We start from the raw sequence: 18,320 nt of genomic DNA on the forward strand, positions 1-18,320 counted from the left end.
TACTTGGCAACAAAAATCCAATGTTTCATAAAAAAGAAAAAAAAAAAATCACAACTTCAAAGAGGATAGTATTTTTAACTGTACTTAAATTCTGATGATGAAGAGTGGTGATGGACAAGTGGCCCCAGAACTCAGCAACTCAAGAGGTAAAGATACAGTATAATGTCGTTATAGTAAACTCCAAGTGACCAGGAAAAGCGGTTTACTATTTAAGAAGTTTACTATATCAGACATTCTCCTAGAGATGACCCAGTATGTTTGGTAAATGAGGGACAGTATAAGTACTTACACATTTGGTGGATTGCAAAGTTAAGTATACCTTAGGGCTGCATAGCCCAAGGTATACTGCACAAATCACTGGTACAGTATCCAGAGCTCCTTAAAAATTGCAGCCTTTACTGCCACTCGTTTCCTGTTAGTGGCTCAGATACTTCTGTGAGCGGGATTTGCAGCATGTGTCCTGCAAAGCGTTCTTCTCACATTTGAGCCAATCATGAAACCTCTCTTCAAAATGCAGCCAATCATGATAGGCCACTCAAATCTGTAATGCAAGTGGCTCTGATACCTCTGTGGGCTAGACTTAAAAGTCTCCTCTCCACCCTCCTTAGTATTGCAACGAGTAGGCCCGCTCTGATCTTCACAAGGGAAAGTAGCCAGTACTGTGCTCCACATACTTCCAGGAGCATCATCACTAACAAGGGAAGAGATACCTGTGAGTGCGTACAATCCCCTGGAAGGACTATGATGATACTTTTATCGGTGATTATAAAGTGGAAGTGGTACTCATTATTCCTCAGTTTCCCCAGGCTGCTTATTGGTATAGCACTGTATATTCAGCACTGGTGCCTTTCTTCTTGTCTTTCAAATGTTATCAGGCATCAACTCACCTGTAACAAGCCTGAAGAGAGCAGCAGACCATGGGTTTTGCACTGACATATGATGCATGTGCTGCCCACTGTCTACTATATACAGAGTCAGCATCACGTAAGGGCCATAAAACATGTTTACCATAACAGAAGTTATTATATCAGAGTTTACTATACTAGGCGTTGCTCCCATAGACTTATAATAGAGATTGGCTGGGACCTGGAGAGGTAGTTTACTATAACCTAATGTTTACTATACCGGAGTTTATTATAACGAGCTTATACTGTATTTAAATGGCCCTTGGAACTGAGCCCATTCTGCTAGATAGAATGGCTGCCAGAGAGTCCCAAATGCAGGTGCATTTCTGGAATCTGGAACAGCCTGTGTATTCACTGAAAGCAGTGCTTTTAAGATGCAGGTGGAGTGGTACAAAAGTGAGGCTGCAATAGCTTTGTACTGCATAAAGAAGAACAAAGCTAGCAGCAGCACAAAGAATATTACATCTATTCTAACAAAATGGTAAACAATCGACATCAGGTAGATTTTGATATTTTAATCACTTAAGGACCACAGGCTTTACCCCCCTAGTGACCAGGCTATTTTTTTATAAATTAGGGCTCTGCTTCTTTAACCACTTGCCGACCGCGCACTCATACCGCGCGTCGGCAAAGTGGCAGCTGCAGGACCAGCGACGCAGTTCTGCGTTGCCGGCTGCAGGCTAATTAATCAGGAAGCAGCCGCTCGCGCGAGCGGCTGCTTCCTGTCAATTCACGGCGGGGGGCTCCGTGAATGGCCTGCGGGCCGCCGATCGCGGCTCGCAGGCTAAATGTAAACACAAGCGGAAATAAACCGCTTGGTTTACATTGTACAGCGCTGCTGCGCAGCAGCGCCGTAAGGCAGATCGGCGATCCCCGGCCAATCAGCAGCCGGGGATCGCCGCCATGTGACAGGGGACAGCCTGTCACTGGCTGCACAGGACGGGTAGCGTCCTGTGCAGCCCAGATCACCAGGGGGGACAGGGAGGAGAGGGAGGGGGGGAATCTCGCCGCGGAGGGGGGCTTTGAGGTGCCCCCCCGCAACACCCATCAGGCAGGAGAGATCAGACCCCCCCAGCACATCATCCCCCTAGTGGGGAAAAAAGGGGGGCGATCTGGTCGCTCTGCCTGCACCCTGATCTGTGCTGGGGGCTGTAGAGCCCACCCAGCACAGATCAGCTAAAACAGCGCTGGTCCTTAAAGAGAACCCGAGGTGGGTTTGAAGAATATTATCTGCATACAGAGGCTGGATCTGCCTATACAGCCCAGCCTCTGTTGCTATCCCAAACCCCCCTAAGGTCTCTGCAATCCCTCCATAAATCACAGCCACGCTGCTGACAAACAGCTTGTCAGAGCTGGCTGTGTTTATCTCTATAGTGTCAGTCTGCTGCTCTCCCCGCCTCCTGCAGAACTCCAGTCCCCGCCTGCATCCCTTCCCTCCCTGCTGATTGTAGGAAAGGGATGGGGGCAGGGACCGGAGCTATGCAGGAGGCGGGGGAGCAGCTGAGACTAACACTACAGATGTAAACACAGCCTCACAGCGCGGCTGGGATTTATGAGGGATTGCAGAGTGCAGGGGGACCTTAGTGGGGTTTGGGATAGCAACAGAGGCTGGGCTGTATAGGCAGATCCAGCCTCTATATGCAGATAACATTCTTTAAACACACCTCGGGTTCTCTTTAAGGGGGGGGGGGTAAAGGGTGGGTCCTCAAGAGGTTAAAGCGGATCTGAGATGAAAAACTAACTATAATAAGTAACTTGTCTATATATCTTATCTAAAGTTTAGATAGTTTACACAGCAAATATGGCTGCAAACAGCTTCAACAGTTTATGATTATTTATTTCTGTGATACAATGACAGCAGCCGTGTTTTGTTTGTCACATTACACACAGGCAAGCTGATAGCATCTCCAGCCCTCAGCATGTGACAAATTCAGTCCCCTCTCCTCCTCCCTCCTCCCCTCTGCCTCTGAAATCTCTTGCTAGTAACCTCCTCCTCCTCCAGCCCAGACTGAGCTCCCATAAACCCTTGCTACAGTGCCAAGGGACTCTGAAAAATCTGGGGGCGAGGCTTGTTTAGTTTATGGGTAATTAAAACAAAACAAAAGTATTTTGAACAGTATTAAAACAAAACAAAAAAATATTTGGCTTGAGGAATGCCCTATAAACTAAGGAACACAATTATCCAATGAGTAAAAGTTTATATCAGATCCACTTCAATGGCTCACTGCAGAGCCACACAACGAGCACACAAATTAATCCCCCCCCCCCCCCCCTTTTTGCCCACCAACAGAGCTTCCAGTTGGTGGGGTCTGATCGCTGCTGCAGGGCTGTGATTTTTTTTTAAATAAAACATATTTTTATATCCCTGATCTCTCCCCCTGCCAGCCAATCATAGCGATCAGCTCTCATAGGCATTAGCCTATGAGAGCCGATCACTCTCTGAGCCTCTCCAGGGGAAAGCAGACTGTCATGGCTGTGCCCAGTACAGCTCTGTCGTAGATCGCAGCGCTGTACAAAGTAAATAGACAGCGGTTTTGCCATCTAACAGTTGCCACTGGTAGACTGATGACAGAGCGCTTCGGCGCACGCAATCCCCTGAAAAACCCCGCCTGAGGACTTGATGACTTTCGGCGTTAGGCGGTCCTGGGGCTGCCACCTTCCCGACGCCTATCGGCGCTAGGTGGTCGGGAAGGCGTTAAAAGGTCCACTATCGCAAAAAAAGTAGGCAGTTAAAATCTGACAGAACCGACAGTTTTCAGGCCAGTCCATCTCCTCATGGGGGATTCTCAAGGTTTTCTTTGTTTTCAACAGCCTTTCTTGAACAGCAATTGAACTTCCAAAATAGTAAGATACCAGCCAGCCTCCCTACTCACTTGCACACTATTTTGTCAGTTAGACTTTGCAACTGATGTTCAGAAAATGCTGTTGCAAACAAAGAAGACCCTGAGAATCCCCCATGGGGAGATGGACGGGCCCGAAACCTGTCGGTTATGTCAGATTTTACCTGCCTACTTTTTTCACTGCAGTGGTCCTTTAAGGCCACACTCCAGCAGCAAACTGTAGTTAGATTAACTGCAATTACAAAGAGTTATTTCTGAATTTACAGAAATCTTGATATGACGCAGAAGACGAAAAGCTGTTATAACTACAAATGCATCCATTCAATATTCTGTAGCTCATACCACATAAAAGTGATGCACATATTGTGGAAATATCTAGTTAAGAAAACAATAACTCTTGCTTCTTCCTTTTCATCTCATAGTAAAAGAACGGATACAGCATCATATACCACGTCCTCTACACTAAAGAGAATAGAAGAATAGAAGAAGAAACCATGTTTTTAAAATCTTAAAAGGTGTCATTTCCCTGACTGCAACCAAATAAGCAACTAGCTAGAATCATAATGAAATGAATGTCTTCATAACACAAAACTATACAATGCCACCTACAAGGCTGCCAGTGGAACAATAATGGAAGTCAGCAACACGTAGTTGCATCATTCAGCTATTTAAACACAAGCTTACATGATATAACCAAAGATAATTCTGTACAGTTACATAAGCTTATTTAACATCAGAAAAGAGCACAGTATTTATCTCCATTTCCACTAAAGAATCAATGTATGGCAGGAGAATCAGCAGCTGAAGGCTATCAAATCTTTGAATTCGGTCATTTATGCAAAAATAGCCAATTATTTCATAACAATTCCCTGCTACGATTGTAAAAGTTTTTGCATGTTTTTGTTCATTTTAAAACAGAAAAACACCCCTAAAACTCAATTTACATTAAAGCATACAGTATACAGTAATATACACAGTAAGAAACCCTTCTGCTTTCAAGACTTACCAGTCAACATGGAAGGCGGAGCTTCAAATAAACATAGCATTTTGTAGGTTGATGAATTTATTTCTTAGAGTAATAAATAATAAGAATAATCAATAATAATAAAAAAGGATGGTGAAAAAGACACCATTTACCTTAATACCCTGTTATTGAGACATGTATTACCACATTCTTTTGTAAAGACAATCTACTGTGCTTTCACTACATCCTGTGTCATCTGCCGTACTAAAAATTACATGGACCTATGGACCTCATGAACAATGAGGGGGGGGGGGGGGGGGGGGAATGGTTAATAAGCAGTTTGGAATTTGTAGTCTACCTGACTTAATCACAGATTACCATTCCTCACTGAGGGCTGGTGCACACAGAGTGGCTCTTTCAGCGTTTCTGCAGATACGCTTGGTCAATGTATCTCAATGGGGTGGTTCACACCAGAGCGGGAGGCGTTTTGCAGAAACGCATACTCCCGGGATGAGGCATTTTTTGGATTGTGGATGCGTTTCTGCCTCAATGTTAAGTATAGGAAAAAGGCAAACCGCTCTGAAAAACGGCAGTTCAGAGCGGTTTTGCAGGCGTTTTTGTTACAGAAGCTGTTCAGTAACAGCTTTACTGTAACAAGATCTGAAATCTACACCAAAAACGCTTCACAAAACAGCAAAATGCTAGCTGAAACGCTACAGAAAAATAAGAAAAAGCGTTTCAAAATCTGCTAGCATTTTGCGGATCTGCTAGCGGGTTTTGGTGTGCACCAGGCCTGACTTCTAGTTGTATTACAAGCCCTACTATAGCTTTCTCTGCCAAACCTTCGGTCTCCATGTGCAAAGACAAGAGAAGTATACATTTCAAATCGCTGTAACATATTTAAGCCCCTCCCTACAAACAGAAGTGTCTAATAGCAAGTTTGCCATCAAGATGTAAAATCAGCAATCGGATGGATTTTCTGTAGCTGCAGAGCACCAAAATGACAGGATGATTTTAAAGCACACATCTTACAAAAGAAAGGACTCTTTGTAATGGTGGCAATTTGCATCAATACAAGGTACAAAGAAGAACTGCATCTTTTTGCCAATAATTCTTCAAAGTGTCAGTGTGCTACCAATAAATTAGAGTTTATCAGTTTTATTGTATATTTTTGCAAATAACCCTCTTACCATACGTTTTCCTTGCTCCCGTTCATAGCTGTCAGTTTCAAAAATTGCAGCCAGTGACGTCACTCTACACACCTCCTGTGAGCATATAGAGATTGAGGACATTTGCATTTCTATCTGTGTCTGTCCTCAGAGTGAATGCTACAACCCTTAATTATTAATGCACTGCCCACCACTCACCTTCCCATCAATGGTATATTTGATTGCAACACCTGGATTGCAGTTGCAGCATTGTCATGAGTCCAGGCAATCATCTGTTGCTATTTACAGGCCTCCCACACACCTTCCCAAAGCAAACATTTGAAAAAGTCGCAAGCTAATTTAGGCGCGACGTAAAAAAAACTATATTACTAGCAATATCGGTAAATAATTTAAGTGCAACAATAAATAACAAAAACGGTAAATAACCATTTCATTGCATTACCACATTATCGGTACATTTACCGATAATGTTGAACCTGACTATAACCTAACTTCTCCCTACTCTCACACAGAACCCTCACCTGGTGGTGCCTAACCCTAAGACCCTCTTAGTGGTGCCTAACCCTAAAACCACCCGGGCAGTGCCTAACTCTAAGTCCCCTCTGGTGGTGCCTAACCCTAAGACCCCCCCCAGGTGGTGCCTAACCCTAAGACCCTGCTCGTGTTGCCTAATCCTAAAACCCCCTTGGTTATGCCTAACTCTTAAACCAACCTGGTGGTGCCTAACCCTAAAACCACCCTGGTGGTGCCTGCGCATCCCTAAGACCCCTCTGGTAGTGCCTAACCCTAAAACCCCCCTAGTAGTGCCTAGCTTTAAAACCCCCTGATCCCAGCTATCAATAATACGATAGGTTTCATTTTAATTGTAGCCACCCGCTAAATAGCATAACGGCTTTCTATATTATGATAAATAACAATTGTGCCCACGCATATCGATAAATAACAATTGGGCCCATTTCTGACCACGACTTTTTCAACTCAACAGGGATATGAAGCTTGCCATGTATGTTTCCGTTTACACAATACTAGTTGCCTGGCAGTGCTGCTGATCCTTCTGGCTGAAGTGGTGTCTTAATCACACACCTGAAAGAAACATGTGGCCAATCCAATTAGACACCAGTCAGAAACACCTGATTCGCTTGTTCAGGGTCTATGGCTACAAGTATTAGCAGAGAATAGGAATGATCAACGAGATGCAAATATTTCCGAGTTCATGCAGGATTATGTAAATTTGTGTGCAGCTTGATAAATCAAGTCCCACTCAGGTTTAAATTGATTGGTCCATTTTCAAGCTGCATACATTTACATACAAATAATCCTGTATGAACTTGTAAATATTTGCATCTCATTGATCATCCCTAGCAGAGAATCAACAAGACAGCTGGGCATTCTGCATTATTTAAAAGGAAATCAATATGTAAGATTCCATATCCCTCTCACCTCAGGTATCCTTTAAATTTAGGAGCCAGCAATGTCAAACTGGGAGACATGAGAATCACGAAGCAACAAAAATAACTCTTTAATGTAAACAAACTATGATCAGTCCTGGTTTAATGAAAGAAAGTTCAGAGAAATATTTAGACTGCTTTTTCCTAATGTGAGAACATGCAGAGAAAAAATGATATGCTGTACAGGTGCTAAATGGCAGCAGCCTTAGCATACAGAACAGCACTGCACAGGGAATGTGTGTGGTGGGCTCGGAAACTCCTCGAGCAGCAGTAGCGTCATCATAGCTAAAGTCTGTTTTCCATGACAAGCACGGAGCGGAGAATTAATGAGGCAGCACTGCCTTTCCCAGCACAGCTTCCTGTGGCTTCCATCTGATTGCAGCAGCACTGTTTCTCATAGTTTGACTTGCTACTCTAATGACACAAAGAGCTGGATGGCAATCTTCTCTGCAGTTAACAAGACTTAACGGATTACCTCCAAGGCCTGCATTTTCTTCAGTAGTGTTCTCGGCTCATCATTTTTAACCTTTTCTTCAAAAAATTCCTGAAAGGTTTTCTTGTAAATTAGTTTCATTTTATATTTCTTGGCCATTCTGCAAAACAAATAGATGTGTTACTTCCTCCTACACATTTTCACTTTGGATACATCAATACTTAGACTCATTTTCTCAGTCTATCCTCATTTATTCCTCATTTAACTTTAACAACAAACATAGCGGCACCTAATGGTCTTTGCTGGAAATGCAGTTCAAAATACTGTAGGTATTTTAAGGCAGCTGGTGCATTTTGAATAAATGGAAAAAAATGCTGTCCTTACTTAGGATTAAGGGGCTTACCGTAATTATCAAATACTTGTAATATGGTGATATTATAATTTCAACTGTGATTACTACATTTTTCTAGATTTAAAGAGACAAAAAAATATATAGAAGTTGAGCGGTGTTACCATTCTACTTTTTACCAGTTTATTGCTCCGGGTGTGCAAGAGTGGCTGTGGGTACTTTAAAAAGTAATTTCTATGCCTGAAGTACCTGAGGCTAGCAAGGTCATTGCAGCTCAAGATGGAGGAAGCATTTATTAAAACTTTTCCAAGTTACATATTTTTTGCTGCCCACCACAAAGCTCCAGAGTCTGGGCCAGAGGAAGATGTAAACAAATTGCCATTCAGAGCCTGCTAAGCAGGGATGCTCATCCAGATCCCGGGTATCCGACCATTTTTCTGCTATCCGGGTCGGATCCGGATACCTGGGCCGAGATCCAGCTAACTATCTGTGGGTATCTGGCCGCATAATCCGGGTACCCGCGGATATCCGACGGATATCCAGATCCGGGTAGTGAAAGTAAGGAGATGATCTCATTGAGCCAATCAAAGGGCTCCCAGCAGAAGCCCTAGCAACCAATCACAGAGGGGAACCCTGGCCAGCCCCACCTGATCTCATTGAGCCAATCAGAGTCCTCCCAGCCTAAGCCCTGGCACCCAATCACAGAAGGGAACCCTGGCCAGCCCCCCTGTATAGTAAGGAGGGCTGGCATGATGAGACAGATCGTCCTTGCTTGTGTGGCTGGCTGGCTGCTCACTGACATACTTGCTCCAGTGCTGTTGGCTTAGCAAGTGCTGTATACAGTGATAAACCTAAAGCTTTGAGTGCTAAACACCTTCAATACACTATTGTTCTATTGGTTTTTTTTTAGCTAGCTAGCTTGTAATTGTTTGATTTCATTCACTCAGTTAGGTCCTGTCTGTGTCTGTGTGTGCTGTGCAGGCCAGCAGGACAGTATAGGGAATAGGAGGATTACTGTGTTATTGTATTGTAGATAGTACTGCAGTTAGTTGTTATGGTGGGTACACACAGTGCGTTCCCGTACTCGATTTCCCGCTCGATTCCCGTTGACTCCATTATTTCTGACATGTCCGATTTGCGTTTTGATGGATCGTTAGTATGCCAAATCGACCTAACGATCCATCGAAATTCGATGGGAATCGAGCGGGAACGCACCGTGTGTACCCACCATTAGACAGATAGTGTGCAATGTCTGTCCTCTACTCTGCGGTCTGTCACTCCGTGTTGATTTGATTTAAAGTCCAACCCCGATTTTATTAAAGTAAAAGTACCCGACATCATCTGGTGACATCATCACGTATAAGTTGTACTATGCCTGCTGGCACCGGCAGCCGGGGGAGGGGCAGCAAGGGCAAGAGGACAGGGAGAGCAACATTACAGCCACCCTCAGTAGGTTTGGCGTGTCAGCGTCGACCCCAGCGGGCAGCCTACCCTCAGTCAGCGAGCTTTTTGCTCCAGGCGCCACGATTGAACTCAGGGCTGTTAGCCGCAAGGCGTTTGAGGAGGATGTTCTGGGTTTTGAGGAGGGATGAGCATGAGAAGTTCAAGAGGCTGAAGCAAGCTGGCGCTGGCTCCCACCGCCGCGGTGCCACTGCTGCTGATACTACCACCTATATTCAACCCAAAACACAATTGCGGTGTCATTTTTTGGAGGTGTCTGGGCTGAAAACTGTCTTGTCCCAGTTGTGCGGTTGGAATTTGGACACAATGTGGGCTGCACGACCGTCGACCGCTATCTGGAACCTATCCTGATGTTAATAATTTACAGGCCCTTTTTTTTTTTTTTTTTTTTTTTCAATTTATGTTAACAAAATAATAAATTAGTGTTTCCCTTTAAAAAAACATGATGATACATGCATCATTTACCCTAAATTGCCTTAAAGTGATGGTCCAAGCAAATAAAAAAAATAAAGATCCACTTACCTGGGGCTTCCTCCAGCCCCTTGCAGCCGTGTATGAAGTATGAAGGTGCAGGCGGCACCTTCATACTGTCCTTTACTGCTGACCCATACACGAATGCAACTTTCTCGGGGTTCCCATTGCATGGGCCCCGTATGTAAGTTTTGTTTTTATGCTATTTTTAAGCCGTTTTTACTATGAAAACTTCATATTAAACGGTTTACACTTAGAGTTGCCGTTTGTTTTTTATGATGTTTACTGATATCCATTCGTGAGAGGAATCCTTGCTGAATTGGTGAATCCTGGACAGACTGTTGCTTTCTGATGTCCTACGTTGATACAACCTTATAATGTGGGTTGTCACCAGCTTGTAAGCCTCTTTCCTTTTTTGGGTATCCATGACTGCAGAGCTGTGCTGTGACCCCAATATTTATTGTGGTGGAGATTTACCTGCTTTTATTCTTTGTTGAAGACTCGTCTTTTGTTTTTGGACTCTGCGCTGATCATATATAATTTAGCATTTTTGTGTAGATTACAAATATTGTTACAGTAAAAGCTGTTACTGAACAGCTTCTGTAACAAAAAAACGCCTGGAAAACCGCTCTGATCTAGCGTTTTCCAGAACGGTTTGAGCTTTTTCTATACTTTACATTGAGGCAGAAATGCTTCTGCAAACCGCAAAAGTGCTGCAGGACACACCTTTGCAGTTTGCTAAAAACCGCCGGTGTGCACCAGCCCATTGAAATACATTAGCCAATCGTTTTCCAAGGTGGAAGCGGTTTGCGGATCGCTTCAAAAACCGCTCGGTGTGCGCCAGGCCTGAAAGAATATCTTGCACTACTAACTTACTCACTCTCCCCCCCCCCCCCCCAACAGCCGCTCCAATTGTCCCACTCTGGACCCTGTCAGGTCCAGTGACTTTGTAGGTCGATATCCCCGCACTTTGATTGGCCTGATAGGCCAATCTCGTCCTACAAAGTGAATCAACCCCCAAATCAGCGAGCTAATTTGTACAAGCCGTTAGTCGGTATTTCTCCTGTCTGGGAAATTGCTCATGTTGCTAAAACCCAAGAGAAGCTGAAGACGTGTCTGACATTTCTGCTGCCCGGCGGATCCACTTATATACACAGCACCATGACAACAGAGATGAGAGCCCTCTGATGCGCATGTGCACTGTCCCAGTTTGAAACATTAATTATCACACTATAGCCGCGCCAGTATTCTGTATCACCGTTTGTGATCCAAGCAATTCCTAAAAGTAAAAACACAGCAGACCAGGCCTTCTCGTAGTGAGTATCGTCTCATCAGTGACACCCTTGTGCAATCGCACACACTGCGTGAGGGATGAAAGTGCTATCACCAGGGTAGATGGGGATCACACGCCCCCCTTTCCCTCCCTGCTCACCAGAGGATTTCTTGTCAATACTGCATTTCACAAAACATCCATGCCGTTTAGAACCTTAAAAACATCAAACGTATTCTCATAGCATAAAACCGCTTTAATAGGCTCCCAATGGCCCCCAAATTAAAACTGCGTACATAAAACTTTCTTGCGTATTAGCATATCACAATACCACATCGCCGCCAGCTCCGGTCACCTCACACATGCCCAGGCCGCGTCTCCCTCGATCGGTGGTAGTGCAGCGTGCGTCCTCCAAGCTCCGCCCTACGCGTTTCGTCACGTGCCAAGTTGTGATTCATCAGGGGCTGGAGTGCGCACGTTCCCTGTAGCAATATGTATGCTTATCCCCTCCCACCCCGGCCAACCTCTAGGGTGTCAGAGATCTGGGCGGGACATCATGGGAGGTCAGGTCGGTGCTGTTTACATAGTTACCTAAAATAAACATAAAAATTATGTAGGGCGTAGGGCGGAGCTTGGAGGACGCACGCTGTACTACCACCGATCGAGGGAGACGCGGCCTGGGCATGTGAGAGGTGACCGGAGCTGGTGGCGATGTGGTATTGTGATATGCTAATACGCAAGAAAGTTTTATGTACGCAGTTTTAATTTGGGGGCCATTGGGAGCCTATTAAAGCGGTTTTATGCTATGAGAATACGTTTGATGTTTTTAAGGTTCTAAACGGCATGGATGTTTTGTGATATGCAGTATTGACAAGAAATCCTCTGGTGAGCAGGGAGGGAAAGGGGGGGCGTGTGATCCCCATCTACCCTGGTGATAGCACTTTCATCCCTCACGCAGTGTGTGCGATTGCACAAGGGTGTCACTGATGAGACGATACTCACTATGAGAAGGCCTGGTCTGCTGTGTTTTTACTTTTAGGAATTGCTTGGATCACAAACGGTGATACAGAATACTGGCGCGGCTATAGTGTGATAATTAACGTGACTGGGACTTGTCTCCGTGCATAGTCAGCAGCCTATCAAGGAAAGTGAGGACTGAGCGCAACATCACGGTGAAAATCCAGTTTGAAACATATTGTATGGCTCTCACAGAATTACATTTTAAAATATGTGGCGTTTATGGCTCTCTCAGCCAAAAAGGTTGCTAACCACTGTGCTAAGCTTTACAGCACACAACTGCCCTGCATGGGGCTGTTACATATCGGCTCAAGTGTTTATCAATAGCTGTGCTCAGTCACCCAATCAGACAAGTCAACGATGATCCTGAGTGATTATCATCTGACGCTTGCTTTTCAGTGGAGCGCAGACACTAGGACAGAGGAGGCGGGCGAGTGTACGTACTTCTGCCCAACATTATGCGCCAGAGGAGAAGATAATCCAGGTTAAAGCTCAGCCAAGTCGCCAGGACACCAGGAGGAATAGGAAGAGAAAACCGGCGGCTGACGGCGGGGAACGACAGAAGCGGTAAGTATCTCATTTTCTCTCCCTACCCAGTGCAGGTTTCATTTTACCAGAGCCTTTTGGCTTCTGGTATCCTTTAAGCATTGTTATTTCCATCTCACTTTGTGATACCATGCATAACTACTTTGTCATATATAGCATGATTTGTTTTAAAATAGGTGAGTGTTAAAGAGACACTGAAGCGAAAAAAAAAAATTATGATATTATGATTTGTATGTGTAGTACAGCTAAGAAATAAAACATTAAGATCAGATACATCAGTCTAATTGTTTCCAGTACAGGAAGAGTTAAGAAACTCCAGTTGTTATCTCTATGCAAACAACCCATTAACTCTCCAACTAAGTCTTAAGGTGGCCATACACTGGCCCGATTCGCGGCCGTTCCGACAGCAGATTCGATCCTGGGATAGAATCTGCTGCCAATCGTTCGCGCTAAACACACCCGCCGATCCGATTTCCTCCCGAAATCGGATCGATCCGTCGATCGCGCCGTGCGGGAAATTACCCTCGATCGCCCGCGGGTAGGGTGCGCGTTCGCTAGCGGCGGCCGATCCGATCAGGTATACATTACCTGACGCTGGCTCCCGGGCGTCTTCTCTGCGCTGCACCGCTCTGTTCCGGCTCCATCCCGGCGCTTCCTGTGTCACTGCAGTTACCAGGAAGTTCAAATAGAGGGCGCTCTATTTGAACTTCCTGGTCACGGAGTGACACAGGAAGCGCCGGGATGGAGCAAGAACAGAGCGGTGCGGTGCAGCGCGGAGAAGACGCCCGGGAGCCAGCTTCAGGTAATGTATACCGGGGGGGGGGGGGGGGGGGGGGCGGGGGCACAGGCGGCAGGAGCAGCTCAACAGATTGTGATCCGTTTCAGGCTGAAATCGATTCACAATCTGTTTGCAGTAAAGGCAGCCATACGATCCCTCTCTGATCAGATTTGATCAGATAGGGATCTGTCAGCTGGTCGATCTAATGGCAAATCGATCAGTGTATGGCTACCTTTAGTGGTGGAGAGGGCTGTTATCTGACTTTTATTATCTCAACTGTAAGTGAACTGTTTACTTTTTCTCTGCCAGAGGAGAGGTCATTACTTCACAGACTGCTCTGAAAGACTCATTTTGAATGCTGAGTGTTGTGTAATCTGCACATATTATATAATGATGCAATGTTAGAAAAAACACTATATACCTGAAAATAAAAGTATGAGAATATTTTCTTTGCTGCTAATCTTCTAGTAATTATTCATAGTACACAACCAATTCACTATATCATATTTTTTTTCTCGCTTCAGTGTCTCTTTAAGTTAACAAAATGGATACTTACTCGACAAGCACTGGAAAGTACACCAGAAACTCTGGGACATTGACTACACCTTCCAGATTAAAATCATACTTGCATCCAAATAGCGGATAGTTTCCCTTCTCCTGAAAAGTGACTCCATAAACATCGTTTCCAAACGAATTTGTTTCAGAGGCTTCCAGACGTTTTCTGTATAAAGAAGACAGCACTGTTTAGCATATCAAATGCATAAAAACACTTTGAAACGCATTTAAAATGAAAGAATCCATAATGAACGAAAACACGTGGTCAGTGTGAATCTACACTTTTTCCATCTTGAGATGAGCAAAACTTTGTTTAATCATGACTGGACTCTACTGGATCTACTGCTGCATGTGTTCATAGGAAAAAGCAGGGAATGCACCCCAGAGAGGAGATGGGAAGCTCAGCTGTAAGCAGAGCGATTGCGGTTTCAGCCAGGACGGTGGTGCTAATTTCCTCACAGCATTAAAGAAGATACAAGAACAAGTGCAGTCCCATCTCAGCCAACAAACATAAGAACTGGAGTAGCACAATACTAAAATAGTGCTGCTAAAATGCAAACTGAATTCTTACAGCAGATCTCTAGCCATAAAGCACAAGTCTTATTTAAAAAGGAGGTGGAGGGCGCTTAGGATGGGGGTGTATATTTTTCACCTGCAGCTGGCCTGTCTTCTGGGGAACCCACCTTACCCAAGAAGAATGAAAACAAATTGTAAGATTAAATCGTCGCTCTGCGTTCCAACGCTTGCAGGAACCTCATCTGAGTCTCGGCAGTTCACTTCCAGTGATGTCACTTTCCTCTGCTGTTCGTATTGAACTGGATAGCACTGTCTGTAGATGAATGTAAGCGCAATGTAAGCGCAACTCCAGTGTTGGACAGAGGGTCTGCTTAAACTGGGGCTAACGTGTTTCAGCGGGCTCGGCCGCCTTTTTCAAAGCCTGTTAAATATACACAGCATGAGGCAGAGCTTCCCTGGAGGGTCCGTGGGAAAACATCTGTCTAGTCTCTCCCCATTGTCATAATGACTTAATGTGTGGAATGGGTGTTAAGCAAGTTGAAAAGTTTTTGACAGTCCCTAGACTCCAGGAGGGCTGCTTTCGGACTTGGGCGAGAGTCTGGCAGGGACAGGAGTCCTATTACAGGCAAGTAAATACAAATAAATACAAACTGTTATTAAAGGGACACTTAAGCCAGAAAAAAATGAGTTTTACTCACCTGGGGCTTCTACCAGCCCCCTGCAGCAGTCCTGTGCCCTCGCAGCCACTCACAACCGCAACGCATACAAAAATACGTGTTGCCACATTACGAACGCATAGATGTTGCGGCCCGCAATAGCGCTAATTGCAGTCGGGAATGCGGAAAAAGCTGCGCGTGGCCAGTCCTGACAGGCCTGTCGGCAAAAACAAAACTAGCTGGCAGCGGAGAACCAGAGGATTAGTGAGTGGCTGCGAGGGCACAGGACTGCTGCAGGGGGCTGGTAGAAGCCCCAGGTGAGTAAAACTCTTTTGTTTTTTCTGGCTTAAGGTTCACTTTAAGCAAATACATTTATTTTTATTTTTGCACTTACAATAACCAATTCCAGCGCTACCTGTCAATTTAATCTTATAAAGCACAAGTCTGCCTGATTAGATGAGCCCAGAAAAGGATTAAGATGAAATGAGGCGCAAGGCAAGATTATAACCTTCACTTCCTCCTATAGTCGTTTTGGTAAGTTGAGGTGAGAGAGTGGGCAGAGAAAGTGGCAGCTGGGCCCCTTGAAGCCCACTAGGACCCAGGCAGTGGCCTAGGTTGCCTTGTGGATGATCCCATCCAATACGTAATCAATATTAGAGGCATTCTATTCCAGACCTCCCCAAACTCAATGTAACTGCCAGTGCGCTAATGAGAAGCCAAAGAAATGTGGCTGTCAATTCCTTCTTACAGTATTCTGCTACTGGTGAAGGCACATCAGAAACCGCTTGTTGTAGCTATTGTAATGTAGACAGGGCTAAATCCTCAAACAGTGCTTTGGAAACCTGCGCAAGGTTATCCTTACAGTTACAGTCTCTTCAACTTTTTCCACCAGCAGTCATGAAAAGTACAATCGGTGAACTTAAGCACAATCTCGATGCAGGAATGTGCAGTCTTCCCACCCAATAGACAGCAAAATCTTCCTACAAGCAATTAGGCCAAGTAGCTGCAACGGATCAAAGCACACTGACGCAACAATCCTTCCTGGAATAGGATTACTACAAAGCCTAACAGCCTGTAAAACAAATATATAATTTTTTTTTTTCTTTTTAAACTTGTGGTACTTTACACTGGGAATCGATAAATCCTCATATAACTGGACTTCTAGCTACGTTCACAGTGAGGTCTTTTGGTGTAATGCAACAGAGGCATATCCGTGCACAGTATTGCTCTGCAATTAAGTCTATGCAAGGTTCAGAGTGCATCCGCTGCAATGCGATCCAAAAGAATCTGGTATGCCAATGCGGAGCACGTAGTGCGTTACAGCAGAAAGCATGTAAATAGTGCATTCCTGTTTTTACAGAGAAGAGTAAAACAGTTTCCACTGTGAACTTAGCCTTACTTCAATGACTGCTCGTAATAATCCCAGGTGACAGTCTGAGCAGGTGCCTTCCAACCTCTACACCAGACTCTACCAGAAAAGTACCATATTGCTTTGGTTTTATTTTTCAGGAGTTTGCTGTTATTTGTCCGGCTGTGGTACCCCTCCTCTCCACCGTATATTGCAGCTAAACAGAATGTACATGCTTCTTATGGAGATCATTCTACAGACTGAAGACATTGGATGTCACAGTGTTATATCAAGTCTGTAACTAGCTTAAAGTAGACCTCTGCTGCAAGTTTCAAAAGAGCCAGAATAAACATTCGTTATCCCTCTTTTTTTTATCCAATGCTGCAAAGGCTGAGTAACTTCATTAAAAAGGAACTTGAGGTGAGAGACATATGGAGATAAGCTAGGTCAAAAGCATAGGTAGAAGCAGAGTACCACTCAGGCCACACTATCAGGCTCCTGCCATCCACAGATGACAGAATCTCTTCGCAGTTTTTGCAAAGATAGAAAATGGCCACGGCAGTTTTTCAGAAAGTGGGTGTAAAGAACTATCAAACAGAGATTCTTTCCAGCCGGGTGGCATAGAATAGTAGCCGGGTGGGGCGAAATGAGAGAATGCAGGACTGGTGCTTCTGTGTGCAAATCTGTTTACAGAATGGGAGGAGGTGAGTCAATGACAGCCGGATGCTCACCAAAACTAGCTGGGTGGTTACTGTATTTTTTCTTGATTCCCATGCTAATAGTGTGGATTTTATTATTACAGCGGTGATCCGCTAAGGGGGGATGGATAGTATGGTACAAAGGTACTCAGGGTTTCACAGCCTACCTTTTTAAATACCTTTGTTATTTGGTGCTGCCAATCCACAATGACCAGATTGCGTTCTCAGGTACTACAGTATTATACAAATATACATTGGTGCAACACACCTACTGTATATCTTAAAGAATAAATGCAGATATTGTTGCAAGGACATGGAAACTGCTGCAATAATTAACCCCCCATTATTTTGCCAAAAATGACATGCTTCTTTAGGTTCAGGCACCATGGGCTACTAGTACACATGTTCTTATATTCCACATCCTTTCTTATGTGGGAAAAAATGATCTTTCAAATCACAGAAGCAAACAGAACTGAGACCTTAAAGTCTGTAACTTTGAGTTCTGTACAGTTTTACCTTTACATCTACTAGGCAGCAAGGTAAGAACACCTCAAATGCTGGCCTCTATTCAGCATGGTACCAGGACAGTGTGGCTCTCCATACATATAAAGAATCTGAAGATAACCTTACTCCTAGGCATCTCATATTAATTCAGACAGAAGATTTCTGCAGATACCCTAATACAAATTGTGCCCTTGAGTGAATATATGTTAAATGTTCAGAAACCTAGATCTACAATATCTATCCATAACAGTCCGCCTACAAATTGGTCTATAATGATCATTTTTAGCCAACTATTGTTTGCAGCGGCACTGAAAGCAATTTGGAAAACCAGGTATGTCTTTATGACAGAGATGATCAGTGAGATGCAAATAATTCAAACTTCATGCAGCTTA

General features: G+C 44.4%; 1 protein-coding gene across 4 annotated transcripts in view; it reads right to left on the minus strand.

Annotated features, from left to right (window-relative positions):
- The window catches only part of RNMT (RNA guanine-7 methyltransferase), a 99,424-nt gene that overhangs the window by 16,577 nt on the left and 64,527 nt on the right, over nucleotides 1-18,320 (minus strand). For all 4 annotated transcript variants that reach the window (XM_068237119.1, XM_068237118.1, XM_068237117.1 and 1 more), the window contains 2 exons: nucleotides 14,208-14,372; nucleotides 7,802-7,919 (listed from right to left, as the gene is read on the minus strand). In XM_068237119.1, coding sequence (XP_068093220.1) covers nucleotides 7,802-7,919; nucleotides 14,208-14,372 — 283 coding nt within the window. The remainder of the gene's footprint in view (nucleotides 1-7,801; nucleotides 7,920-14,207; nucleotides 14,373-18,320) is intronic.

This window comes from Hyperolius riggenbachi, chromosome 5 (assembly GCF_040937935.1).
Source record: "Hyperolius riggenbachi isolate aHypRig1 chromosome 5, aHypRig1.pri, whole genome shotgun sequence".
In the NCBI taxonomy this organism is placed as follows: domain Eukaryota; kingdom Metazoa; phylum Chordata; class Amphibia; order Anura; family Hyperoliidae; genus Hyperolius; species Hyperolius riggenbachi.